Below are 26,385 nucleotides of genomic sequence, written 5' to 3' on the forward strand. Positions count from 1 at the left end.
TTCAATGCAAATGATTTCAAAGAAATCTGTCCTGCTTTTCCAGCTGAAGACAAGTGGCTCAGGTCACCCGAACACTTAGTGTGCGTATCACAGTCAAAGAACTCTAGTGCTGACAAAGCTGCAATAAGAGCCGGTTCTTATTTCAGGTATTGCATTAATTTATTTTTATTCCTTTAAAAAGAAAGGAAATCCAAATAACCTGATGGCTACAGACAGGTCAGTGCCATAAACGTTTGTACCGCAGAACAGAAGCTCTGTCTTGGACAGGTTGCATAGTTAGCAGCACTTCCTCCAAGTTGTTTGCACGGTGTTTTATGTATTAAGGTGATTAATGATCCAGCCAATCTGTGCCCATGAAGAGTTTTTAAGTATTAGCTGTACTTAACATTTTACCAGTGCCTTACTGGTCCACATAGTATGTTTAGCCTTACGACAAACACTATTCAAAAAGAGCAAGTTATTCACAGTTCACTGAATTGAAAAAAAAAAAAAAATTAACTGTAATCAGAGGTAATGGAACTGCACTGATGTGCCTTGCTGCAGTTTCTCTGCATACTTCCTTAGTATACTGACGACATCATAACCACTTTGGTGAAACATTACACAGTAGCTGTACTTAGACCATTATTTTCAACTCAGGTATCCTGCTGCTGAAGGCAGGTAGTGTTTTATCACCCCTGGGCAGGGCAAGTGAGTTAAGGATGGGATTGTTTCAAGCAGTCTCAACAGCCAAATACATGGTGAGAGAGATTGGTATTTACCCCCTAGTAACAGAAGGCCGGAAGAGTAATTATTGAAAGGCAATGTTTCTACACTTCAAATGTACAGGAGTACATTCACACAGATTGTGCTGTAGAGGACCAGAGAAGCCCAACCCAGGACCACCATCCTTACACAAAACTGCCCAAGTCCCCTAACTGGTCCCTGTTACACATTTTACAGAATACTGTACACTTGGCTACAACTAAGGAAAAAAAAAAACAAAACAAAACAACTCCACAACATATGTAAGCTAACCAGATAAAATCAGACAAACGAAAATTGTCACCTGTCTGCAGGATTTTCTTAGGTCCCCTGCCCCCTGTCATGCCAATTCCAGAAGCTGTGCCCCCTGTGTGGAGTCACCTTGGAACCAAGAGACTGCACCCTCTTGCTTCCACAGACTGTGTGGTTAAAAATAAATCAATCACATCTGTTGGGAAGGATGTCCTAAATAACTGACTCCATGTTCTTCAGCAAAAGCACTTGAGCTACATGGATTAGCTCATGCAAATGAGTCCAGGATGAGGTTTAAGACATTGTTCACAAGCCACAGCAACTGCCAGAGGTGCTTAAGCAGACAATTCCCTGCCGAGTTTGCCGTGGCGTGAAATCCTCTTTCTGGGCACCTCTAACATGAGCACTGCAGAGTTCTCAGCTCAGGAAACGCTACATATGCTGCTGGATTTTTGGTCCTTTTGCTCTTGCCGTTTCTGAAGTTCCCTTGTAATCCGCCTCTTTATTCCGATTAAATAGAGTTCTCTGTCAAACTGCCCTGCAGCAAGTGGAATGCTACAATATAAACACAAGCAATTAGATCAGGGTACAAATACATTCTTCTTGTCTGCCCATTTCCCAAATAGTTCATACAACAAAGGTCAGAAACCTAATTTTCACTTTCTTAAGGCATTAAGATACTGCTGTGGGAGAAAATGGGTAAAACAAAGTTGTTCTTCCACAGCAAAAAGTTAAGGTTTTTCACAATACATTTAAATGAAGACACTATTGGTTGTAAAAGGCAAATGTACTTTCAATTTAAGCATGAACATGCCTGCCTTCAGAAGGGGCATACAGAGAGGATATACTTTATGACCCTAAACCAAAAAACACTCATTTGAAAATCTAAACTAGCTTACCGTTAATCTGGTGTACTTGCTGGTATGGTTCATGCACAACAGTTCTTACCTTGGTCTGTTCCAGAGAGGCTGGAAGGAAACCCTAGCAGGCCAGCTTCACAGCCTCTGCAATACTTGTATTAAATGGGTATTTAATACCCATAAATGAAAAAAAAAAAAAAATCACAATTCTAATTGTACTGCTGATCAAGTGCTCTGAGAAATCACCCTTTTCTAGATATCCGGGTCTTGAAATCCCTGACCATGCTACTCACAGAAAAGAGACTAAATTTCAGTCACACAGCCAAGTTTTCTAACAAGTTTTAGCATGGCAACCCACAGTGGGACATTAAGAAACTTGAAGGATCTCAAAATACTCCACTGACATACAACTATGTTGAAATGCAGCCACCACTGGGGAGAGAAAACTGCATCGATCCCAAAGAGGGAAAGAGGGACAGAAGAGGAAAACTGTCCTCTTTTGGACAAAATTGTGCTGATAACAAAAACAGATCACTGCATCTCAGATGAAATAGAGATTTACGGTCAATTGCAATGGACTCCATTTATCTCCCTCAGGAGGATTAAGGGACGTGGCAGCAGGGATTTCAGATGTCAGTGCAAGGTTTAAGCGCTCCTACTGCTCTGACCACTGAGAACATATATAGTTTAAAAACCAAACAGGCTTCAGGGTGCTACGTGGGACAAACTCTATTTCAGGAACTCTCCCAAAAGGACAAACTCTGAACAGGAGCATATCCTCAGGATCACCGGAGCCATGTGCAATCATAGAGTGGCACAAGGAGGTACTAACTTGTCTCTGCCAGGCCTCACTTTCACACGAAACAAGGCAAATACAGGCCGATGGTCTGAGGTTTTGATCACAGGACAAGATGAGTACTTGACAGCCTGGATGTCATCTCTGTACCGACTGCGGTATACAACTCGATCCTGGGAGGCAGAGAGAGAGGGGAGACTGATGGTAACTCCTTTTGCACAGCCACCCTGGAAAGAAGCACTGGTTCACAAGAGACACATCCACTCATCTGTCATGCTCCATGGAATAAAGTGTCTTGGCCAGGGATACATTCATGAAGAATGTGTGTCTGATCCCAACAGTGATTCTGTGCCCAGCTCAGAATGCACAGGAACAGGACATAAGGCAGGGAAAGTAAGATCAGCAGCCTGGGCCAAACTCTCCCTGTGCTCACAGATCCAACAATCCTTTCTTCCAAACCAGTTCCACATGCCCTGTTGCCTTTCAGCAACAAATCTCAGCACGACTGTATCTCATGCAGACCAGCTGTGGAAAGCAGATTTTTCTCACAGGTGAGAATCCCCTTTGGAGGCAGATGAGAGGCTAAGCAGCCCTTCCAAGCATGCTGCTCCAAAATCATCCCTTACCGTGTAGGAAGGAGTTCTCTGTTTGGAAGTGGTGTCATAGCTGTCCTTTCCTATGTCAAACTTGTAAGAAGGACGGAAATGAATGTCAGCTTCTTGGAATCCTTTGAAAATAGACCCTGTAAGGGAAGGGGAGAACAGCGTGAACAACCAATTTCTCCTTCCTAAGACCTCAACATACTTTCTGCATTTATTCAACACTGCTTAACTAATGCTGGCTAGAAACAACAGCCATGTACATACATGACTAGAAAAACCTGGGCTTGGGTTCCAGAAAGGGAGCAAGCTCAAGTTCTTACATAGTGAGGATAAAACATAGCCAGTGGCTATTTAAACAAAGAACACTTGTTGCATGCACTTCCCCTTCTACTGAAAGCTCACGATGCTTTGCAAATGCCAGGTATTCAAATCTAAATGCCCTAGACACTGCGACAGAATGATGTCCAGTTTATAGAGGAGTCAGATGAAACAGAGCAGTAAATGGCTTCGGAGATCACACTATATCTAGAAAAATGCTACAGCAAAAAGTCCCTTGTACAGACCGGCAATGTATTTGACAACTGCTGACTTCCTTTCTTAGGGAACTTGACAAGAGAAATCAGGAAAGATCTCTAGGAAATAAGGATTTGGCTGTAGTTATTTTTGTGTGTGTTATTTTTGTTCCTGGAGACTAGGGAGAAAAGCAGCTGTCCCTCACCTCTACTCATTTCACTAGTAAGCTGGTCATATGCCAGTAGCTTGGACACATCTGTTTCTGGGTTCTGGTTCAAGATGGAATCCACTGTCTCGCGATCCTTATTTAGTCGGAAGTTGAAGTCACCAAACCAGAATACTTCATCAAACCGGGTTGTGACGTCACCTGCAAATTCAAGCCAGAAGTGTCAGTATAAAAGTAAACATCCTGAAAAGCTCTGAAAGCAAACAAAAAAATCCCAAACTTTTTTTCTCTGAATCTCCTCTTGACTTTAGAGGAAAAATTAAAGTATATGATATAGTTACATGCTCATTAAAATGAAACTCACTTAACTCTTTCCAAGTGAGAGCTGTATGATGCACAGCTTACTGATAGTGCTGCTAGATATGTTCAAGGAACAGGCATAAATTCTTTCTTTTTACTACCAGGAGATATAATACTTGAGCATGTTTTCTGCCTGTGACCATCACAGAATGTGGTAATAAAAAGACAGTAGAAAATAGAACAGAATTTTTTAAAATCATAGAAAAAGTTGAAAGGAGACCAAATTATCTATAGGACCTAAAAACAGTATGAACACAAAAACCTAATGCTACATGGCAGATAAAGAGTAAATTCATCTTTCTAGAAAAAGGGCTTAGCTATACATCTAGACGTCATGTTAACAGCACAGTATTAAGAAACAGTAACAGAATTTGGCAAACAACACGCTGATCTGTGTATATGCAAATTGAAACTGTTCCTTATCTAAGTTTTGAAATAAAGTAATTTCTACTTGTTCTAGAAAACACTTGCAAAGTGAAACACATCCATAATATTGATAAAAATTACACTGAAATTATCTTATTGCTGTTCTGAGAAAAAAATACATCACACAAAAATTCTTTTAGAATTTTCTCTCTCCCCCTCCATTTCAAATTTTTCTCTCAAATTCCCCCCAAAATTATGCCCCACCTAAAAAAAAAAAATCATGTGAATAATAACCATCTTCAGACAAAAAGAGCTGTAGTGTCTTTTTATACCATCTCAAATTAGCTCTCTCATTCTCTCTTCCTTAGTGTAGACTGAAGGACAATGCACAAATGCTGTTCATTTGGGCTCCCACACAAGCATGGTTTCACACTTACTAGAACTGGATCGATACGGGTTTGTGTCCGGAACGTTCTTGGGAAGCGTAAGGGCTTGAATGGTTTTATTGTAGTCCAGTTTCCTCTCATTCACCTTACTGTCCCCAGCTGAAAGACAGAAAACCCATTACTGCCAACGATGCATCATGTTCATTCAATTACCATTTTTGGTTATAATGGGAGCTTCCAAAGAACATCAGATATTTTCCACATGTAAAATGTAACACACTGACCCAGGGAGCATACAGACTGAAAAACACTGACAGAAAGTATGGGAAAAGGGATACAGTTGTGCAGAGTTCATTTCTGTTTTTCTAAACACAGGGCTCCTGTAAGTTTGCTACCAAAAAATCCTCCTCCCTTATTGTTCTCAGCTCAGCAATCCTGAGCTGTGACTTCAGTCTGTCCTGTTCCTCTATCCCCGTGCACCTTTTTTACCTTTGTAAAGCAACTACCCTCCTCCCTCTGTAAGGACACTGCTAACAAGACTGTAAATGTCTCACATGTGAAGTGAGAGGTGATGAAGAGAAATGAGGTCCCAAAAAATGTGAAGCAGATTCCCAGAGCTCCCTTGGTTTTGATCTGAGATACGATTCGAGTTGTCACCGTGGCGTACTCCACTTCTGGAAGGAGAAAAAGAAGCTGCTTTTACCGAAAAGCCTCTGAAGACAGCAAGCAGGAAAGTTAAGCGAGGGATGGCCCTGGAGAAAAAGCCAAGACACCTGATGGCAACAGACCTTTCACCTCCCCACTTTCCAGCTCTTACTGGATCACACACCTGAGCAGAACCAGATCAGGTCCCTCCGAATGAAGACTGACATGTACAGCACCCCATGTGCAGCAGAGTAGAGCATGACATAGTGAGGGCCCAGCGTCTCTTGCAGGCGGATCTCCCACTCTCTTCTGCAGGAAAGAACAACAGTTGACTCACAAGGACAGTACAAGAGACAATAACCAGGAAAGGAAATCAGCATTGTAAAAACAGCAATCCTTCTGATAAAGAGCGCCAAGTAAGCATAAGCAAACCCTCCACTGCCACAGAAATGCTGCAGCAAAGGCTGTTCAGTCTGACGTAGCTCCATACATGCCATGCAGCGGGGTGAGAGATTATTAACTGTCACTGCACTGAGCAGCTTGCAAATCTGAGGAAAAGAGAGGCCCACTGGGAAGACAGCCTAAGAAAGCAGAGTCTGACACGAGGCTCCAACCTGCTCTTCTAGGGTGGGTCAATCTCAGACAGACTAGAAATTTGCAGCAGTGTACTACTAACGAGCATGTGGCTGCTAAGGCTAACAGCCAGCCCGTGAGCTAGCTCACAGCCAGCTCGCATCTATGGTAAGATGCCCACAGAAATCAGACAGGAGTTTTGCTATTACCTGCCCTCACAACAGGACCAACTTTTGTATTTACAGATTTTTCTGATATTTTCTCCTAAGACCCACTTCCTCTAGTGCTCATGCAATAGAATTCAGAGTCTTATTAAAAGGTTGTTTACTGAAAACACTAAGAATATGATGGAGACTATTTTCAGACTAATTAAACCCAAAATAATTAGTTGACAATAAAAGAGGATGGTTCATTACATTGTTTTTGCTACCTGTCTGGACAGCCTTCTTGAACCCCAATGACATACATGTCCTGGGCATAGTCAGGATCTGTTGGTAATAAGAAGTCATCCAGATTCACTGGAAGTTCCTATTATTTTTTAAAAAAAAAAAAAAAAAAAAAAGAGAGAAAAGGGAAAAAATATAAGATAGCAATATTCATTATGCAAAGATTTACTAGAAAAGTACAAGAAAAGTCCAGGATACAAGTTCCACAGCATATGCAAACAATTCAGGCTTCAAAAAATAGGTTACGCGATAATACTAAAATGCTCCTTCCCAAAGGCAGACTTCAACTGCTGTCGCTCCAGCAGTAACCAAGATTCCACAGTTCAGCCATGTGGGCCAGTAATGTGATGTTTCTAATTTCCTGTGATGCTTACTTTTTACCAAGCTCATAGGCCCAGGGCTTGCTTGTGTTCTTCCAAGCACAGATTCTCAGTCAGCTGGTAGAATCAGTCTCGAATCGCTAGGGTACGTAAAGATGTGGGCAGGAGGCTGTGTTCTCTATCAGAGATGTTCTCATCATAACCACTAAATTATCAGCCATCTTCATCTGACCGTAATTGCAATGGAGCGTAAAGGAGCTGCCACAAAAAGCCAGAGTGGCCCTAGCAAGCTCACTGTTCTCATACCTAGTGTCTGGGGAACCCTGTTACAATGCCTCTCACTAAGATGAACATGCATGAGAGGGTCCTGTAATCTGATAAAGATGATGAAACTCAGGTTGATGGGGAACATAGTCATGAACAGAAAAAAAAACATTGCACCAGTCCTTGCAGTAAAAATGGGGTAACTCTACCACTGCCAAGAGACTTATGTGCACATACCTTCTGACCCTGCATGTTCCAGGTGGCCACAAAGATTCCAATATTCCGATCTGGGAAATATCTGCTAAGTTCTTCTGCTCCCAGTAAGGCACCACTTGCCAGAAGGCTGCCTTCCAAATAGCTTCTGTGAATGGAAGACCCATTAAAGAGCATCTAAGGCAATGGCATGACAGTTGGAATAATGATTTGTAACACTTGAATCTTGAGTTCATCAAGAACATACCTTTAGCTCAAGAAAATGGCATTCAGTATTTATATATTGTTCTGCTTGACTAAAGTTCCTTATAAAGTTCCAACCCTTATAGAGAGTTCATGGATCACATGCAAGAAAACAACACTATTGTCATAAGCTGGCCTTTTCAAAGCCAGAACACGAGTAATGGTGAAACTGATGCTGCACAAGTTCTGTGATGACTGAAGCCATCCAAAGTCTTCAATCCCTCTAGTATTTATCACAGACACAGAATTAAGAGATTGGTTTGATATATGAGTATCTTGAAGCAGCTCAGTGTACCTAAAACATGAAAATAGCTCCACCATTCCTAGTGTTCTGGCACCAAGTTGCTCCTAATCAAGGATTCAAACTCACATTCTTCCTTCAATTCAGCTCATCAAATCATCTTTCAAGTAAACAATTTACAGAGGCTGAGGTCTAAATGATTATCACATTTGAAAAGGATGGATCTGCCCCATACCACCTGCCTCTCCAAAGAACATGCTCATTACAAAAGCAAGGGGTATTGGCAAAAGGACTGCGAGCTGAATAAGCATTTTTTATCTTGTTTAAGCTCTATAAATAATGATGACAGCATGATGTCAGGGAATGCTGTGCAACCCACTGGTCTACCCAGCTGCTCACCCAACTTCAACAGCTTTGCAGAGGGAAGTGAAATAAAACCCTCATGGCAAACAAGTAGTAATCTATCTTTGGGGCTTTTTAACCAGTTAGTAACCTTATGCACTTCTCTCAGAATTACTTGCTCCCGTACCCTGACCCACTCTTTGGATAAATGATCAGATTTATCTATCAACATCTTGCAGACTGTTGTGTGCCTATAACATACAACCTTTAGCTGAGTACGTGGTATCCTTTACCTTTTAACATGTTTCCTGACCTGCACTAGTATCAATACTCGTTGCAGTGTTTGTGCTGTGTGCTGGTGGGTCTTTACAAACAGAGGGTCTGCAGCCAACACAAGAAGAGGATTTGATAAACCAGCAAGCAGATTAATACACCCACCTCAGCTCCCTCCAGTGAATAATCTAAACTTAACTGAGAATGAAGACAAATGAGCAACCAGAGCAAGAGGTCAGGGCCATGCTAGGAGAAAGTGCTGAGATCTGAGTGGAAGCATGCTCTTCCTCAAGAGATTCCTGGAAAAGCTGGAGCTCCTGTGGGACACTGAAGTGGTCCACGGTACATGATTTGATCCTGCCAGAAGCCAAACAAGCTCAACATCTGCAGAGGACCCTCAGCACCTTACAGGACTGTGACAGTACTGTATGTACTGCATGATAGTTTCAAGTGAAAATATTTGTGGTTTTTTTTTCCTGTCATTTAACATTTCAGCTCAAGCCCAACGTATGTTTAGATTAAAAAAAAAAAAAAAATAGTTTTTCCCAACTGTTAGCACGCACAGCTACTGTTTCTTAATTTTCAAACAGATTGCTTAAAATTGCAAGCTGAGAGCAAATCAAACTTATATTTATAAAAAACAATACCCAGCTGAGAGGAGCAAGCAGAGAGTATTTGTATTAATCTCATAATCTTCAAACTGTTTCCAGTCTCCACAGCTGGTTAAACAACACAGAACAACTTTTGTGCTTTACCAATTGGTCTCCAGTTTCCTGCCCCTGCCCAGGAGGATTCTGCAGGGCAGCTGGCTCCCCGCTAACACACCCCAAACTTGGCCAGGAGAAGCTGGGGGACATACCTGTTTCGAACATCCTTGGAGCGAATGGGAGTGAGCAGGCTGAACGTAGATTTCATGGAGTCTGTGGAGCAATTATCATAGACCATCCCGTTGCCATGTAGCCTGGTATCGCTCAAGCTGCTGCTTACCCTCCCAAACTTGTGCTGAGAATAATGTCGATAATCCATACAATCTGAGTCGATCCTATTAGCTGTCCTCAGGGTGTGAGAGGCCACATTGAGCTCCATGGGTGGCAGAGGTCGAGCCGGCATTATTTGGGACAGACGGGGTTTGCCGCCTGCAAACGCCTTCCCCCGCAGAAGGCCACCAAAGGCACTGGAGATCTCGGAGGCTCGTTTCCCCAGGTCGGAGGCGCCTCCTCTGCTCTTCCCCACGGGACTGGCTTCCGAGGCATCTGGTGAACTGCGCAAGGAAATCTCCTGGCAGCACTGATGGCAGGGGCTTGCCCTACCCCTGATGGGAGGGCTGAGGGATGCTTCCTGAAGAGAACCGTTTGAGGAACTTGTCTCATTGGGATCAGTCAGACTTTCCTGACTTGTTCTAAACCGCCGCCACCTCCTCCAGCTTTTCTCATCCAGAGATGCAGCGCGCTCTAACCGGGGTTTCCGAGGAGGCCTTGGAGTGACCGATTTAATTTTCATATTAGTTTTGAGTTCATCTGGTAAAAGCCTTAAGGTTTCATTTAAAGAAGCGCCCACACTTGGAGAATCTTCAAAGGTAAGCACCCCGTTGGTACCAGCTGCTGCCTTTGCTGCTTTCCCAGCTTTTTTAGCGTGTAGGTCCTGGACTGCTCCACCCTCCGTGCTCTGAGTAACACAGGCCCCTGAGTGCTGTGGAAATCCATTTGGAGTAGTCATTCTCCCCCAGGTACCAGCTATGGACACTGCTCCATAGGAAAAGTTCCTCACAGCATAATTTCCTTCCCTCGCTTACCCTGTAGGTTCACACAGCTTTAACAAAGCCAGAAAGACATGGAAATTGAAAACGGCTCAGTCTTTAGTTGAGAATGAAGGGCAGGTGTATGTGTAGGCAGATGCATTGTCTGCAAATTTTCAAGAGGTGGGATACCTGGATTTCCCCAAGAGAAACATGTAAAAATGAAAAGTTATTGAGCTGTGAACTCTGCTCCTTAATCAGAAAGCAAGCTCCTCACAGGACCTTCCTCTAGAACAATTCAAACTTAACATGACCTTGTCAGAAGACCAATGCTATTTTATTTTCAAGAGCAGAGCAGTGAACTGATTTCCTCGCTGCTGTAAGCATCATGGCTGCGTACAGACTTCTTTAAGACAAGGTTGTGTATACTGTTAGCATGAAAGGAAATTAAAACTGGACATAAATCACAGCTTGCTCTCCTTGCTATGCAGTGAGTGAGTCACCAGTACGACCAGCCTCCAGGCTGCCCACAGCACGCCGTGCCAGAGGCCAGGAAATTTCCAGTGACCTCAGCTTCTATGGTGATCACAGAGCAGGGACATCACTGCCACCTTTTCTTGCTTTGCGCCAACCCTCAGCCACCGCTGCTGGGACTGAGAAAGTATCTGAGGATTAGTTTTAGGGATACGTGATCGGGGTGCAGGGCAAGCTCCTACTTGGGGTGGGGGGGAAGCACCTCGTTAGTCTGCAATTACTGCAAACCAAACTGCCCACCTGCAGCGGTAGGCTTTGTATTCTGCACTGGGAATGCAAAATCCTGTAAAGGCACCCCAGAACGCTATTTCTGGACCTGAGGGGGGGGGAAGCCGCCCACTTTCTCCCGACCGGAGAGGCGGGAGCGCTTTGCCAGCTCCTCTCGCCTCACCTTCTACCCCACCCGCTTCCCCACGACGACCGCTGCCAACCCCAGGCGGGCAGAGGCCGGGTAAGACTCCCCACGGCCGCGGGCACCGGAGACACGACCACCCACGGGCCTGCCCCCCGCGGCCGCGGCCCGGACGCGCTCACCGACCTGCCGGGCCCGCCGCCGCTCCGCCGGCCTCGCCCGTACACCTCGATCCGCCGGTACGGGCGGGACGCGCGGCCCCGCCGGCTCCACCCGGGCGCGGTGAAGGCCACTTTTCCCCACAGAAGCCCGAGAGCGGGGCGGGCAGCGGCCCCGGCCCGGCGGGAGGGCCGAGCGGGCGGCGGTGGCAGCCGCCCCAGCCCCGCTGCGCGCCCGCGGCCCGGCCGGAGCAACGGCGGCGACACCGGGCCCGCCCCGCGGGCGGCGGCAGCGCCCCCTGGCGGCGGGAGGAGCGCACCGCCAGCCCGCCCCGCTCCCCAGGCCCTGAGGGGACGGCGATAAATAAATACATAAATCAACCTTAAAAACACCGCGGCTGTCGCGATCCGTTCCCGATAAAGGCGGCATTTATAGAAGCGGTTTAAAAGCAAAGCCTTTTACGCTTCAGAAAAAAGAAAAAAAAAATTTGCTTACATTAAGCCGACAGCGTCAATTTTGAACATTTCAGTGAAGACACTCACACACAACCCTGAGGCTGAAGCTGGTTCCAGCATAGAGCAGTTCCTTTTCTTGAAACAGATTACTTCCAAAAGTACAAGAGAGGTTCCTTCACCCAGCTTGTTAAAGCAATAACCACAAGAAGAAGTAAAATGTGAAAGTGCTCCAGAGCGCAAAATATTTTATTTAAGAATTTACAGTGTCAAATCTTACACTTAGGAAAGATAGCTGCTCCCAGCTCAGAGGAAGCCTTCTTGAATTAAGTTGTTTGGCAGTCTCTACTGAAAGGAGAAAATCATCAGCAGCCTGGCTGAACTAGAGGAAAGCCAAGTGTCTGACTAGGTTTCAATTATACAAAAGTAAACCACACTGACTGCTGCTGACCACGTCTGGAATTGAGTATGGACCATTATACAAAGTTCTAATCCCCCCAAACAGCATTTTGCTTCAGCTACATACCAACCTTTTAGGACATACATAAGGCTATCAATATCTCAGAAAGGTGGCATTATTCAGGAAAAGAAAACAAATTGGGGACCAACACTGGCAATTTCACATTCACATTTTTTCTACTCATGGGCAGAAATTCAAGTAAAATCAAATAGTTTGGTGGCAAGTTCTAAATAAAATGTGGCCTAAAGATTTAATAAATATTTAAAGTTTATTTCTCTCTTTGCAGATAATTCAGATTCTTCAGTGAATATGAACGTTGCATATCAAGGTTTTCAAGATTCCCTATATTAAACCTCAAGATTTTGAAGTCCATCGGTAGAGGTCTAACCTCTAACTTTTAGTATGTTTGAAATTCAGCTGTTAGCTATTTAAGACCTTGGTTATTTTAGTAATGGAAATTCAAGAACAGAGTACTACGCTGATTCTGGCACTCAACAAGAAAAAAGCCAACGTTCAAGCTGTTACCACCTTAATTGAACGGTGCCAGCAGTTTGAGAGAAAGCAAGTAACCGTATTGCACTTAAAAGAACACTCACTCATCAAATAGTACAGCATTGGCTATTATACAGAGAGCTCCTTTCAGACTATACAATTTGCTTTACAAGTAGTCTAAACCACAAACTACATACATACTAGGTAAGATCCCGATCAAATTAGTATTAGATTACAGTCACAGTTTTCATTCAATATAGGTCAATTTATTTGGATGAGCTGTGGCCCCCTCCCCACTTCCCCACTTCAGAAACCAAACCAGCATGAGGCATTTCCCAGATGAACATCTCCGATTTCATACACTGACAAACCAAGTCCTGTTTGATAAGCATGACAATTGTGCATGGTCCTCTTAAGGCCACAGAGTGTTATGTTACAATGTGGACATGTTTTTCCCCTGCTGGGAGGGGAGCATCCTTCAGAAATTAAGGAATCCCTGAAACTATGTCTTCAAAGGTCACACTAGTAGGTTTAAAATAAACTTAAGGAATAAATTGCCTATGCAATTTACAAATAGTTTTTGTAACAGACAGCAACTATTTCCTCCCTTGTGTCTATTCTTTATCACAGCAAAGCTATTCCTAGCCAGTTTTTTTAAAAAGGAAAAGTTACATATATTTCATGTTTGGTAATGATTTGTGTAGATGAGGTGCAAGTAGGGAGACCCATGAAAAAAATCACCCATCATTACATGTCCGTCATGTCAACTCCAGCTAGTACTGATACCATGTGCCATAAGATTGAATCATTCTTTGTATACTCAGAACATGAGTGAGAATTCCAAATACAAAGCCACTTTATTCTACTTCAATGTGGGATATTTCCTCTGTCCAATTCTTCCCAGTCTTGAGCTTCCAGTGGCTGCAGGAGACTGAAAAAGGAGAACAGGAATAAAAAAAAAAAAAATGTTCTGTAGAATTGTCATGCTGGAGACAAAATACAAAGTTGGCAATCAAATTTTGAACACAAACCTGTTAAACAGGTGCTAGACTGGTTTATGTGCACATTTAACACTCTACATGCAACAGCCCAGATTAAGCTATCAAAACACAAAATCATGGTCCTGTTCTATGGTTTTCAAAGTAAAGATGCCACCTTTACTCACTTGTGCAAATTGAGAAGGATTGTAGAACGGTACTGTTCCTGCTGAAGGTCCCCCTGAAGGTGGTACAGTAGCAGCCTAGAAAGTAGATAATACTGAAGTTACGGAACTGCAGAGCTTCACTGCCTCTCAAATGTGGTTTGCTTAGTCATAAAGAGCGAATATTCACAGTAATAATGCCAACAATATGGAGAGCGCAGCATATTGTAACAACTGCAAAAAGTGCTGGTACCGTTTGCATCCATATCTTTAATATTACTTGCTTAATGTAGGAATTGGCAAAACAATGTCACATGCATAAACTGTAAATAGCTCTGAAAATCCAAAGCATGCAAAACCAAGACAAGACACCGGTGTGACTTTACTGAATTAGTACCTTCAGCTTTTGTTAGTAGACCTTAGGACTTGCCCCAAAATAAACATTCTATGTCAAGTTTTGCTTTACTAAGAAATATCAGAAAGAATTTGTGTCACCCCTTTATGGTGACCCCACAGTACTGGAACTTTCAGCAGAGATGAAGCATTCCTTTAATTCCTACAGGGGCTTTTGCACATGAAACGGGTAATGGTATTATTACTGATTTGAGACTGGCAGCAGCAGAACGGGAAGGTTTTACTTATGTGAGGTTTTTTTAGGTTTTGTTTGTTTGCTTGTTTTGTTTTGTTTTTTTTTTGTTTAAAATCAACTGACTACTTTGGTATCTCAGGAAAGAGATGATCAAAATTACTAAGTGGATCTCTTAGGAACATGAACATAAACAAAAAGCATGCCTGGATTACATGCATTCTCTTAAATACAAAAAGATCTGAAGACCCTGTTTGAGTGTTAAAAGGAACACTACATCATTAGTTACTTCTAATGTTATTTCTGTGAAATGGGAAGGGAGGAAAATGACTAAAAGCAGCATTAGTAAATATCTGAGCAAATGCAAAATAAAGAGGGGAAAAGTAAATAAGTTAACATAAATGAGAATGGCCAGCCACATGTACCTGATTAAAATGCTGGCTTACTTCACGTGATAATGAACTCATTGAACTAGAGCGCGAAAGCTACAAAACAGCAAGAACACACAAATACAAAAAAACACAAATAAAAAAAGTCGTCATGCATGTCACTGCCCCAAGCTTTCAGTTGTTTTATTTAATTTTAAAAGTCTCACTGCCAAAGGTTAAACCAACTTCAAGTTAAAAAAAAAAATGTAAAGCCAGAAGTTAGTTTAAATCAAAAGGACCTCTTAAAGCACAAAATTATGTAGATATAGAAAACATTTAGTAGGAACAAAGATAATGTTACTCTGCCTAGCACATAGCAATCTGTTTTCCTTGTTGTGTCTTGCACTTAATATTAGTGAAATTATACGCATGCATGGAGGCAAGAAGAGATCCTCAAACTGATATTGACATTTTACTCTGAAAAAGGCTTGTAAAAGTTTACTTATATAGAAAAAGGAGATCACACCACAGAATGTAGGACACAGAAGCTGAACTCATATGGGCTTAGAGGTCTTTTCTGTACAATCTGAGGCAGTCATATGATTCCATCTTGGCTACTCATCAGCAACTGAATCAGTTACTTGTTGTTTTAGATGGCCCATGTTAAGTCCACTACAAATTAATGGTTAAAATATGCTGCAAAAGTCATTAGCTAACTACTTTGAACCAAGCCTTACCTCGCCTGATTGGGAGCCATCAGGGTTAGAAACAGAAAGTCCAGATCCAGGAGGAAGGATTGCAGGGTTTAAATACTAAAGGAAAACAATGCACTTTTGTTTATCTTTTTTACTATGATGCTGTTTCACATTTTTGCTATATTTATCCCACTGAAGCAAAACAAGGTTACATCAAGCCAGGTGAAACATGAACTGTTTGGCTCTTCCTGTGTTCTTGGTCCCTTCCCTAACACATACTGCACACACAGAACCTGCAGCCTTGACAAATTAGGAAATGCAACTTTTCATGGGCTTCCCACTTCCACTTCCTTTATCCAGTTCGTTAACTAAAATGTTACATACATGTAATCACTGCAGCAACATGCTTTGTACGTACTGTGGCTATGAAACTACTATTCAGAATCATGAGGGTTTTTTAATCAGAAGTTTGAATTATATATACACAAGACATTCTTTCTAACCCACCTCTGGTTCAGCAGCTGCAGCAGGATCTGTGTTGGTTTGATTTGCAGCTGGTGTGTGCTCTGCTGCACCACTCCCTTCCATTGGCTGGGGTTCTCCTGGAACTACAACGGAAATAGGATTCAGCCAGACACACCATACCAGTGACTGAATTTCTACAATACCAATCTTCTCCCAGGAAAAAAGGTAATTAAGAGAGTGCAGTGTTAATTTCTCTAGATGCCCCAGTCTTGTTACAAGTCTGCAGGCAGGAGATGGATACAGTTTATACAGAACACAGTGTGTAGTGAAAGCAGAAAAAAAAAAGATGGTAAGCAAGCATGCAGTAAGACTTTGCCCTTTCTTTTTCCAAGTAACAATTCTGGAACTAGGAACATGTGTCAGAAGTGAGCACAAGATACTCATCAACACAGGAATACTACACGGTTCAAATTTTGATGCTTGGATTGCCTAGCCACTCTGCAACAGGGCAGGAGGAAAAAAGGAAAAAAAGAAAACCCCTTTGTTTGCAGCATGCAGCACTGGGCTTTACTAACCCAGTTGTTTAGTTCCCAGATTGATTCTACTTCTAAACCAAAAACTGGAGTTAATGAGATTTGAACATTCTTAAATATTCGTTAAAGGCTACATATTCATAATACGCACTATCAAAAGTGACTTAAGGCAACCATAAATAACCATACAATCTCCTTACAGTTTTATCCACTCATGACACACCTGAGTTTGGAACAAATACATTTGCAGGAATTGGCATTGGTGCCAAGGGGGCAAATAGGTCTGATGGTGCAGGAAGAGCACCACTTGACTTGGTTCCACCCGGATTCAGGACATCAACATAACGGGCTCTGCTTCCAGCTAAAACAGAAAAACCCAGAAACAACAGAAATAAGCCTTGTGTTAGTCATCCCCATATATTTTGAACAGTCTGCTGGTTAAGGCATCTTTCACAATCAGAAAATAATGCTCCAGGGATACAAACAATGATACCCAAGTCACAATACAGTCGTGACAGCACAGTGCAGAAGCTAGGCACAAGCAAAGCCAGCAACAGCCACAGCTCCATGATATCACCAAGTTGCCAACTGTTCCCAAACTCTAGAAAAGCCAGGACTTCTGCCTTCACATTTTATGCAAGAGAAAAATATAAAGTTTTCCATACTTCAGGCATCAATGATGTCTGTTACCTGCTCTCCTGGAGAACATGTTGACAGGGGCACTAGGTGGGCTTCCAGGCCCAGGGGGAGCAGTCTGAGGGACTTTAGGAAATCCTGTTGGAGGTGGCGGTGGAGGCTTACTCTGCAGGGAGAACAAAAACCCAATAATAATCCAACCACATCACTGACTGAGATTTTTAAACCAAATATTCGTCTGACTACTCTTTCTCCTTACCTATTCCAGAACATGTAAAATTGGGCATACACACATACATCTTGTAGTGCAGACCAATATTCCTCATCTGCCATGTAATATCAAGGCATTTCTACAACCCATCTACACCCAACTCTAAAAGGAAACATTTACAACAGGGTTCTTCTAATTTGTTTGTGTTTTGAGACAGATCCTTGAAAGACAAGGATGGACAGGATGTGTAATTTTCTTTGCTATACAATGCATTACATTTTTTCAAAACGACAGACTTTTCCTACCTATTTTCCCCATACTCTCTTTGCAGCAAATCAATTAACAAGCAATTGTCTAGGTGATGCCAATTTCCATGAAAAGATACACTGGACTAATTTTAAAGCAAATTCCCTTGTAAATTCAAATCGCAATTACTGGATTCACACCAGAAACTAAAGATACAAATGGTTCCATAAGGACAAAGACTATAAAAACATGTAACCTGTTCGTTAGTTTCAAGATGTTGCACATTTTAATCCAAATTCAGTAAAAGGCAGATCTTAATAACCAATGGCAATTAAAGAAATTTGTGTGCTGGTACAGTTTTCCACTTTGAGAAATAATGAGTACTCAGATTTTTACCTCCTCTTCTGGTTCATCCAGATTAACCCAGCGTTGTTTCTGCTCATCCCAAACAATCTACAAGAAAATCACAAATATTAGGAGTTCAAAGCTGTTAAGCCAAAAAAAAAAATTGTAACAATTTTATTTAAAAAAACAGTCTTGGAATAAGCATAAGCTTGTAAGTTTTACACACATTTGTTTACTTGACAAAACAATGTTCATCTGTCATCCAGGAAAACATTTTGAACAAATTAAAATGTGTAAGGGTTTTTGTGCTTTAGGGGCCTTACTGATTTGTTCTTGTCATCTGGAAGGTGAGCTTCATTCTTTCCTTTTCCCATCAGCCAGCGAAACCAATTTGCACCAGTCTAAAAATAGATTCACCTATTCAGTTAATTCTTTCAACACTGTCTTTACAGGCAGATTAAATAGAAACAGTTTAGTCAGGACATCTCAATTCAGTACCCTGGACCAGAAGTTACCACATATACTAATAAATCACCAGCTATAGCTACCTTTCTTGGAAAGCTTACCTTTCTAGGTGCTGGCTCATTTTTTATTTCTTTTTTAGTCTCTTTCCCTGCAGGAACAGAGGGAGGAGGAGAGGGCTGTTTTGCTGCAGAGTTGGATCTCTCTCGTCCCACAGAATGAGCAGAGGACTCTGAAGTTGTTCGGGATCTTCGCCCATAGCCCTGTGTTACATACAGGGAGGTATAAAGTTGTCACTGGTATTACATTTCATCTTGCCAAACAAATTCCTTCTTTGAAAATTTAGTAATAGAAAGAGATACAAAAGCACATAAAAAATAAACATAAAGAATGAAAATTTAGTGAAAGAAACAGCCTGCTCATGGCATACCATATGTGCTGAAGACTGAGATGCAGATCTGGATCTTCGTCCTGGTGCCTGGTTAGATATAAAGCCAGGACATGCATAATAAGCAAGCAGCTAAATATCTGGCACAACATTCACTTTTTATCAAGAATACCCACACAATTAAAAGATATTCAAGCTGGTTATTTGGGTACTTCTATCTCCTCTGACATATAGGACGTACAGAAAAAAAGCTGAAGGCTGGCCAAATAATTGTACTATAACTGGTCCATTAAAAAGAGTTAAATTAGGGCACTGATATGCAGGCTAACCAGCCCACAAGGGGAAAGATATAAATATGCTGCTCTAGGGAATGGTTGCTGCATTTTTTTTTCCACTTTAACATTAGGTTTTTCTTCTAACATTTGTAAAGCAACTCAAGCATTAAAAAAAAAAAAAAAAAATCACTGTTTCTTCTATAACTATGGTTAATTTCTAATTAAAGTCTCCTCATCCTTTATCAGTTGCCAAATGTATCCCTATTAAAAATATTTATATTAATTCTTTCAAGCAATTGTCACTTCAGGAGACTAACTTCAAAGGAGATACCAACTTCAGTGATATTTAAACAGTGAAAATACTATGTATTTTTAAAAGGGGGTTGGGATTTTGATAAACAACTTCTCCATTTCCAGTCATGACTAGCTGGTAGTTAATGCTGTGCTTTTAAAATTCAGTCACAGAACTGTTCTTTAGGGCCTGCTTGCCTCACTGATATATGCTACAAGTTCTTCTGGCTATGAAGAATCATTCTGGCAAGTTGGAGAGGAAGGCAGTGCAGAGAAAGACAAACTAAACTCTTCAGAAAATAGCCTGATAACTCTCCCCCCTCCACCACCCTTTTTTTATTAAAAAAAAAGTATTTTTAGAGAAGAAAATTATGGCTAAAATTTTTCTACTAGTTTTTTGTTATTTATTTTACTGAAGGGGAAGGACAGTGGGAAAGAAAAACTAAGCTTCAAGTCTTGCTGAAGAGCAAGACAGAGCCCCAATACACTCTTGTGTTTGCAAAGACCTGCGATGCAGCTGACACTTGCTCAAGAGATGTATGAAATAAAGATACCATGCTTGCCATTCTGCCATAGAAATCCTCCTCCCTCTGTTCAGGGAAAGAGTTTTGTGAAGGAGACTCCGGGGCAATTCTCTGCATTCCTTAAAAAACAAATTAGATTATGTTAGCGGAGGGACACACAACAATAAAACCAAGAAGTCCCCAAACTCCACAGCAACACTTTTCAGGCAAAAGTTTTCACTAGTTATGAATTTTGTGCTAGAAAGGACCATGTCTTTTAAAGAATGTGAACTGTAGGTTGCTGTCATTTTTATTATTTTCCCTCTCCTGCAAGGGTATTATGTTTGTTCCAAAACACAGGTCAGAACAGGCTGAGGGATGCAACCATCACTACGGGGCAGTTTAAGGTTCTTCACATTTCTAACGCAGCTCTGCCAAACTTGTGTATGTCTGCCTTCACACGTATCAGGTTCTGCTGTCACCGAATTCAAACTTATCAGGGTCCTAAAAACTGATGTCCAGCAGCAGAAATTCCTGAGGTTCCAATCACAGACTTTGCAAATGGAACAGCCAATCCTAGTGCACTCAGTGATTACCTGTGAAGGTATAAATCATAATCTGCTGAATCTGACCTCTCTTCTAAACTAAGCCAAATAAGCAGGATGAATACTATAACTTTCCACAGATGTTTCTGTATCATTATCTGGCATTTTTACATTGCATTACCCAAGGCTTGACGTACTATTTTCTAAATACTGGGATAATCTGCATTATTATCCAAAATACTTATTTCTCCTTATAAGGAAGGAAAGCTGTTGACTAAGATTCCAGACCTGCTTCCAGGTTTGTCTGCTCTTCTGGCCGTGGTTCAATTTCTTGTGGTGGCCCTCCTGGTGGTAGTGCTGACCCCAAATACAGTGGTGATGGTTCAGTTCCATACGGATTTGAAAATCCTGGAGGTGCAAATCCAGGTCCTGGACCAATAGGCTGAGAAGCCACTGAATAGAAAGGGACACTTCGGGCAGCTTCCTTGTCACCAGGAGGAATGACAGCAGCTGACCCATCAAGGACAGCCTGAGGTACTGCAGCACAGAAAAAAAAAGCTTAGTTATAACTAAACAGAAATTCTGCTGTGTGAACCTTTTACCCTATGAATAAAACGATACAATGCAGAAGTGAAATCTCACTGTTTCTACCACCCTCTTAAGTGGCTTCTTGTACCAGAAACATGAAATGTTTATTTTCTCTCTGTCATCAAGAAGGATATGAAACACTAACCTGAAGGCATCAGCTGCACACTTTGCATCTGTTGAGCCATATTGGGTAATAAGGATGCTAACAATGCATTTTCAGCACCTGGACCCATGTCACGGCCAACTCCTGCTCCATCACATTGACTAGCATGGTCTAATTCAGAGCTTGGTGTACTACATTCATACGTTGGTGGGGTGGATCTGTCTGTGTTATAAGCTATTGCACCCTCCTGCACAAGAAAGCAAGATCTTATTAACTGTACCAGACATTAAATTCATAACCAAGGGAACATATAGCAAAGGAAATCTTAAGAGGAAAAATAGCACACAGGTTTTTTTAGTTTTTAGTCAAAAAATGAGTTGACAGCCATTTTCAGGCCAAGTTCAATCAAAACATTTAAAGTTTTTGTTTGTTTGGGGGAGATTCAGGGGGTGTTTGGCTTTTGTTTTTTTAAATCGAAGCTTAATTAATTAGGTCAAAGTTTAAATTTCTAACAGATCTCTAAATAAATGGTAGTTATTTCCACTGTTACAATTTAGCTACACTATTTCAGACACAATTTTATTTCCTAGCAAGCAGGTTCTCTGCTTACAGCAGGAATTACTGCAACCTAATGAGCCTTGCAATTCTCCTTGCATTAAAGTACTAAGAAAAGCCTGTCTCATATAATGTACACCACTGACTGTTCTGTATTGAATCTTAGGGCACTGAAGTGTGGTAAATCCGCTTGGTTTAAATCATAACATCTGTACTTCATGACATGAATATATCATAAGGTCACTTCATATGTTTCTGTAATTAGCAGTATAAACAAAACGTTTTAAAAAAACTAGATTTATACTAATCCTTCAAAGAGAATATTTTTCGTGTTGAAAAGTACATTCTGTACCTTGATCTGTCCATCCACATGTCGAAGCCTTACTAACCAGGAAGGTTCAATAAAAGATTCCTGTTCTGGTTTTTCTTTTATCTGTGGGTCAAACAGGCGTAGCTGCGATGACATCTAGAGAAATGAATCATTGTAAATTTAAGTTAAACAGCCAACAAAAGGCAACTTTAGCCACAGCTTACCACCTACAATATGAAGCCACAAATTCTTAATTCTTCCTTATGTTACCTGGATTAGCTGGCCAATAAGTACAGGTGAATAGTAACGTGGATCTTTAAGGACAGTTCTGGAAATCACTTCACAATAATGGAAAGCCTGAGCAGCAAGTCCCATTTCAGCTAGCCGGCAAGCATAGATGAATTTGAAAACCTATGGAATGCAAGCAGGTGAAATAAATCAAGTGATCAGAACATTCTTAGAAGTATCAAATGAAAGGCAGTCTGTCATTTCAGTTGAAAGCTCAGATATCCCATCATCACATCTACACGAGGCAGAAAAAAAAAAAAAAAAAAAAAAAGGGGAAAAAGCATTCAATTCTCCTCTTCCACCCAATTTATCCAATGGAAGTTCTCTATTTGTCTACAGCTAGTGCCAACACATTCTGCTGGGCTTTTCCCTTGTAATATAGTTACGAGAACAACAAAATTTAAAATTCAGAAGTTCAGAAAGTACAGATAAAAATGCAAAAAGGAGATTTAAGTGACAACTGAAAAAAAAAAAGGCTACCTTGCACTACAGTATTTAGGAATATTTCATGTTACAATAGATAAAATATTTGCTGTGCTGAATACAGCACATGAGAGATTAAGACCTTGCATAAAATCTTCCAAAAAAAACCCCAAAACAAACAGCTCTTCACCTGGAAATTGGGCAAGCAGCCAGGCTGAGTTCCTAGTGACTGTGCATATTCATAGGCTTCTGTTCTTTGAATGGCTTCATTGGTGGCAAACTTAAAAAAGGGCAAGCTATTCGAGAATGGGAGAAGAAAAAATATTATTTAACACTGAGATTATATATGCTGACAATAAATAAAGAAAATCAGAAACATAGCTCCATTAGACATACAATACCAATAAACTTCTACTCCTCAAAAAAAGGCAGGGCATCAAATAGTTATCTCAAAACCAGCTGTGGCTAGTGATAAGGGGAGCAGTGCAACTCAGTCTCTCAAGCCATTATGCTTTCGTTTTTGCATCTAAAAAGTTGTGTTTTAAAAACAAGAAAAAAAGAAAAAAAAAAGGCAAATCCAAACCTATGATTTGATCCAATTAGGACAAGCTTTGTTGTCTTCCTTGTGTAAACTCCAAAACCAACTTGGGCCATAAGGTAACAAAAATGAGCAGCATCCAGCAGGCCTTTTGAAGCTATAGGGAAATAAATAACAGAACTCAGGATGTTTCCTCTCGGTGGCACATTGTAATTCAGTGTCCCATATTGTTTTGACTTTGCATTCAAAGACCTTTACAATAGAGACACACCCATACAGAACTGTTCCACTTTACATTTTACACAAGCAATTGCTTGTTTTCAAAAAAATAAGAAAGGAATTAAAGCTTTGAGAAAGCTTTTTCTTCAGTCATCACCCTGTTCATTCCCCAAGAGTTACCAAGAGTGTCTCCCATGGTAGCAATAGTCCTAGATTCCAAGTCCACATTATTGGTCAAGTTGGATAACACCATTGCTAGATGAGGCCTCCAGTCTCCCCATTTCTCATCTCCACAGCACTAAAATGAGAAGAATTATTTAGTCAAATCAGTGACAGAAGTTCTGCAAGGGTGTTTCAACCTAAAAAGGACTAAAACAATTTATCTGACAATTCCAGGAAAAGCATATGGAGACATTAGTGCTGTGAACTACTCTACTCACTGCAGTACCTCTTCAGTCTCAACTGCAGCTCACACTTGAATCTTACCGTGGATGCAGCTGGCATCCTTCCAGACATGAGCTGGTAAACAGTCTGCAGAGGGTCATTAATTGGGAGACTGTTGGCAAATCTACAGAGACATCATACAGAAAAACAAAACACAAACATGGGATAAGCAGTTAAAATGTACTTGAACACTCAGTGGCAGTTAATCTAGCTTAGTTTAAGAGAAGAAAATGCTGTTGGAAAATACTACACTGAATAAGCAATTGCCCAGTGGCTAACGTTCAAAAGCAAAACATTACTAGGTAACTGGATCTGCAACTCTAACATAGGTTAGTCCAAGCTAGAAAAAAACTCAGGATTCTCCCCATGCCAGCTGACTAGACTTAGTACATGATTTCACAAGTTCAGGAAGCTGATAGCTTTTCTGTCTACAGACAAAGCATGCATCAACACATCTGCCTCTTTCAGGCAAGGACAATGAAGGGTACGACAGTTACTTGGCTTTAACAAAGTTGACAGCTGGGTTTTTGCAGTTTTTTCAAAGCCTAACAGCATCTATCAAGCGAGCTCATAGATGACACGGTGCAAATACCGTCAAAATGGAACAAGGGTCAGAGAATAACTCTTCAGGTTTAAGTTTTGGCCAGAAGGCCCCAGAATAAAAAGTGACAGATGACAACTGAATAGACAGGTAAAATTAAAGCAGAGTTCATGCATAAGCTATTAAGGATAACTCATGATTGTGACATTAAGCTTTCTGAGCACCAAGTCTCTACCTCATTAGCAGAATAGGTAGTCATATTGCACTACTCAACAAGCAAACCAGTACCTGGTCATAACTCTTGCATGTGTTCTGCTGTCCATTTTGCTGGCAAGTAGCAGAGCATGACCCCATAAACCATGCTTCATGGCAGACTCCAAAGCATCCTAATTAATAAAAAAATTAGTTTCCTGGGAATAACTTCACATGCTACTCAGATAAAATACAATTGTTTTACAGTAGCACTGACTGAATTAAAAGAATGCTTGTTTAGATCAAATGCTAACACATGAATTGTAGGGCATAACATTTTCCCGTATCAGTGTAGTCCAGTGCCATGAAATAGTACATGCACTGCAAGCTGCAAAAATTATTTTAACTGATGCCTAGAACTTTAAGATGTATGAAAAATAAGTAAACAAAATAAATGCAGTATTTGGAACATCAGGATAAGCAAATCACCTTCTTGCGGCCATAAAGCAGCAACTCTCTGAATCTCTCTGTCTCCTTCTCAAGACTGTCAATGGTTGTTATAAGACTATCAGTGAGAAATGAGAGCTGGGCTTCACCAGATTCCTCTTCCACTTGTTCCAAAGCCTCATTATTGAAATCAATCAAATTTGCCTCATTAGGGGACTTCCCAGGAAGCCACACTGTTTTATGATCTCGGAGCAAAAGTTCAGCCAGGTCTGTTCCCACAACAGTCTGTACAGGTAGAGAACAAAAAATAATTTAAAAATCCATTATTTCAACATTGACTTCATTTTATTTGTCACTTCAACAACAATGTGTGAAAATCAGCACCTCAGGACAAGTGACCATTTTACCTGTTCCAACAATCTATGAACTATTCCAAGATAACACATATTACTGTCTTCTACATAAATACCATTTTGTGTATAAAATATTTTAGGATAGGTAAAAATTCCAGCCGTGGCACATACCCCATTTTGCCTGCACAATAGTACAATAAAGTCCCAAAGCAGACTTGCAGATTCTTTGTCAATTAAATTTTCATTCTTAAAGCACTGCGTAGCTTTATTTTGTGCAAAATTAATAACATCCACTTTATGGGTGTCATCCCTGAAAAAAAAAAAAAGAAAAAAGTTTTTAATGGGACAAACATAAACATTCAGACCCTTATTGTGCCTAGTATGAGGAACAAATTTAAAGCTCATGTATTATTTAAGCAGGTGAAATGCCACAAATATTTTAAGTCAGTTTAAATCCTGTAATTTGCAGACAATTAAAGGTTTGATGAAGAAATTAATTGTGAATGCATGAAAGTTACTTCTGAAATCTGTAAGAACATACTTAGCAAGAGGACCAGGAAATGCTCTCATCTCTTCTTGCTCTGGAGAATGTTGTAACATAGTCTAAAACACAAGCATAAACCATAAGAAATTCTTAAAACTACGAATTTTGCTTTTTAACAATAAGAAATCCAGACCTGAACATAACCTATAGTGTAATCAAGCCTATTGCTCTTAAACAAAATATATATGGCGACTTACAACCTGCACAAGGATAATAAATGATGAAATCTACTTTACATAGAAGTCATTTTGTAGCAAAATGTAACAATCTTCCTCACCTCCTTAATCACAGAATAGAATCACAGAAGCATTTAGGTTGGAAAAGAGCTTTAAGATCATTGAGTCCAACTGTAAACCTAACA

The 26,385-nt window shown here is 40.9% G+C and overlaps 2 protein-coding genes and 1 long non-coding RNA gene across 9 annotated transcripts in view; 1 reads left to right on the top strand and 2 right to left on the bottom strand.

Annotated features, from left to right (window-relative positions):
* Positions 1–137: 137 nt before the first annotated feature.
* Positions 138–11,646, bottom strand: INPP5E (inositol polyphosphate-5-phosphatase E). 3 transcript variants are annotated; one of them, XM_042786934.1, is made up of 11 exons: positions 11,413–11,646; positions 9,465–10,532; positions 7,531–7,654; positions 6,694–6,791; positions 5,875–5,999; positions 5,600–5,719; positions 5,097–5,204; positions 3,973–4,134; positions 3,279–3,394; positions 2,689–2,825; positions 138–1,551 (listed from the first exon to the last, which is right to left on the bottom strand). In XM_042786934.1, the coding sequence occupies exons 2-11, from the start codon at positions 10,319–10,321 to the stop codon at positions 1,419–1,421; spliced, it is 1,980 nt and encodes a 659-aa protein (XP_042642868.1). In that variant the 5' UTR covers positions 10,322–10,532; positions 11,413–11,646; the 3' UTR covers positions 138–1,418. The 3 variants fall into 3 exon arrangements, 2 of the variants coding, with proteins under 2 accessions (XP_042642868.1, XP_042642869.1); XR_006164787.1 differs by having other exon boundaries at positions 1,503–1,551; positions 1,945–2,825; XM_042786935.1 differs by lacking the exon at positions 2,689–2,825 and having other exon boundaries at positions 1,406–1,551.
* On the top strand, positions 10,068–18,724 carry LOC116963330. Its single transcript, XR_004408094.2, has 3 exons — positions 10,068–10,181; positions 16,134–16,269; positions 18,620–18,724. It is a non-coding gene; the product is annotated as an uncharacterized LOC116963330 (long non-coding RNA).
* Positions 12,060–26,385, bottom strand: part of SEC16A (SEC16 homolog A, endoplasmic reticulum export factor) — a 31,014-nt gene continuing 16,688 nt past the window's right edge. For 3 of the 5 annotated variants that reach the window (XM_042786933.1, XM_042786931.1, XM_042786928.1), the window contains 24 exons: positions 26,022–26,083; positions 25,652–25,790; positions 25,170–25,412; positions 24,777–24,874; positions 23,990–24,071; positions 23,684–23,801; positions 23,330–23,441; positions 22,937–23,042; positions 22,306–22,446; positions 22,078–22,191; positions 21,213–21,417; positions 20,768–21,016; positions 19,986–20,074; positions 18,908–18,955; positions 18,582–18,740; positions 18,339–18,416; positions 18,067–18,123; positions 17,268–17,379; positions 16,801–16,938; positions 16,087–16,187; positions 15,622–15,696; positions 14,942–15,001; positions 13,955–14,029; positions 12,060–13,720 (listed from right to left, as the gene is read on the bottom strand). In XM_042786933.1, the coding sequence (XP_042642867.1) occupies positions 13,652–13,720; positions 13,955–14,029; positions 14,942–15,001; positions 15,622–15,696; positions 16,087–16,187; positions 16,801–16,938; positions 17,268–17,379; positions 18,067–18,123; positions 18,339–18,416; positions 18,582–18,740; positions 18,908–18,955; positions 19,986–20,074; positions 20,768–21,016; positions 21,213–21,417; positions 22,078–22,191; positions 22,306–22,446; positions 22,937–23,042; positions 23,330–23,441; positions 23,684–23,801; positions 23,990–24,071; positions 24,777–24,874; positions 25,170–25,412; positions 25,652–25,790; positions 26,022–26,083 (2,730 nt within the window). In that variant the 3' untranslated portion in view covers positions 12,060–13,651. The remainder of the gene's footprint in view (positions 13,721–13,954; positions 14,030–14,941; positions 15,002–15,621; positions 15,697–16,086; positions 16,188–16,800; positions 16,939–17,267; positions 17,380–18,066; positions 18,124–18,338; positions 18,417–18,581; positions 18,741–18,907; positions 18,956–19,985; positions 20,075–20,767; positions 21,017–21,212; positions 21,418–22,077; positions 22,192–22,305; positions 22,447–22,936; positions 23,043–23,329; positions 23,442–23,683; positions 23,802–23,989; positions 24,072–24,776; positions 24,875–25,169; positions 25,413–25,651; positions 25,791–26,021; positions 26,084–26,385) is intronic. The other 2 variants (XM_042786929.1, XM_042786930.1) reach the window with 2 other exon arrangements.

Source organism: Tyto alba, unplaced genomic scaffold, assembly GCF_018691265.1.
Source record: "Tyto alba isolate M040663 unplaced genomic scaffold, T.alba_DEE_v4.0 Super-Scaffold_11, whole genome shotgun sequence".
Taxonomy (NCBI): domain Eukaryota; kingdom Metazoa; phylum Chordata; class Aves; order Strigiformes; family Tytonidae; genus Tyto; species Tyto alba.

Excerpts from the sequence above, each read along its gene's own strand:
- INPP5E (XM_042786934.1), bottom strand. The coding sequence starts at position 10,321 with ATGACTACTCCAAATGGATTTCCACAGCACTCAGGGGCCTGTGTTACT. Across the intron at positions 5,205-5,599 it reads CATCACCTCTCACTTCACAT|CTGGGGACAGTAAGGTGAAT; the intron begins GTGAGACATTTA and ends TCTGTCTTTCAG. Across the intron at positions 4,135-5,096 it reads CCCGTATCGATCCAGTTCTA|GTGACGTCACAACCCGGTTT; the intron begins GTAAGTGTGAAA and ends TTGAATTTGCAG.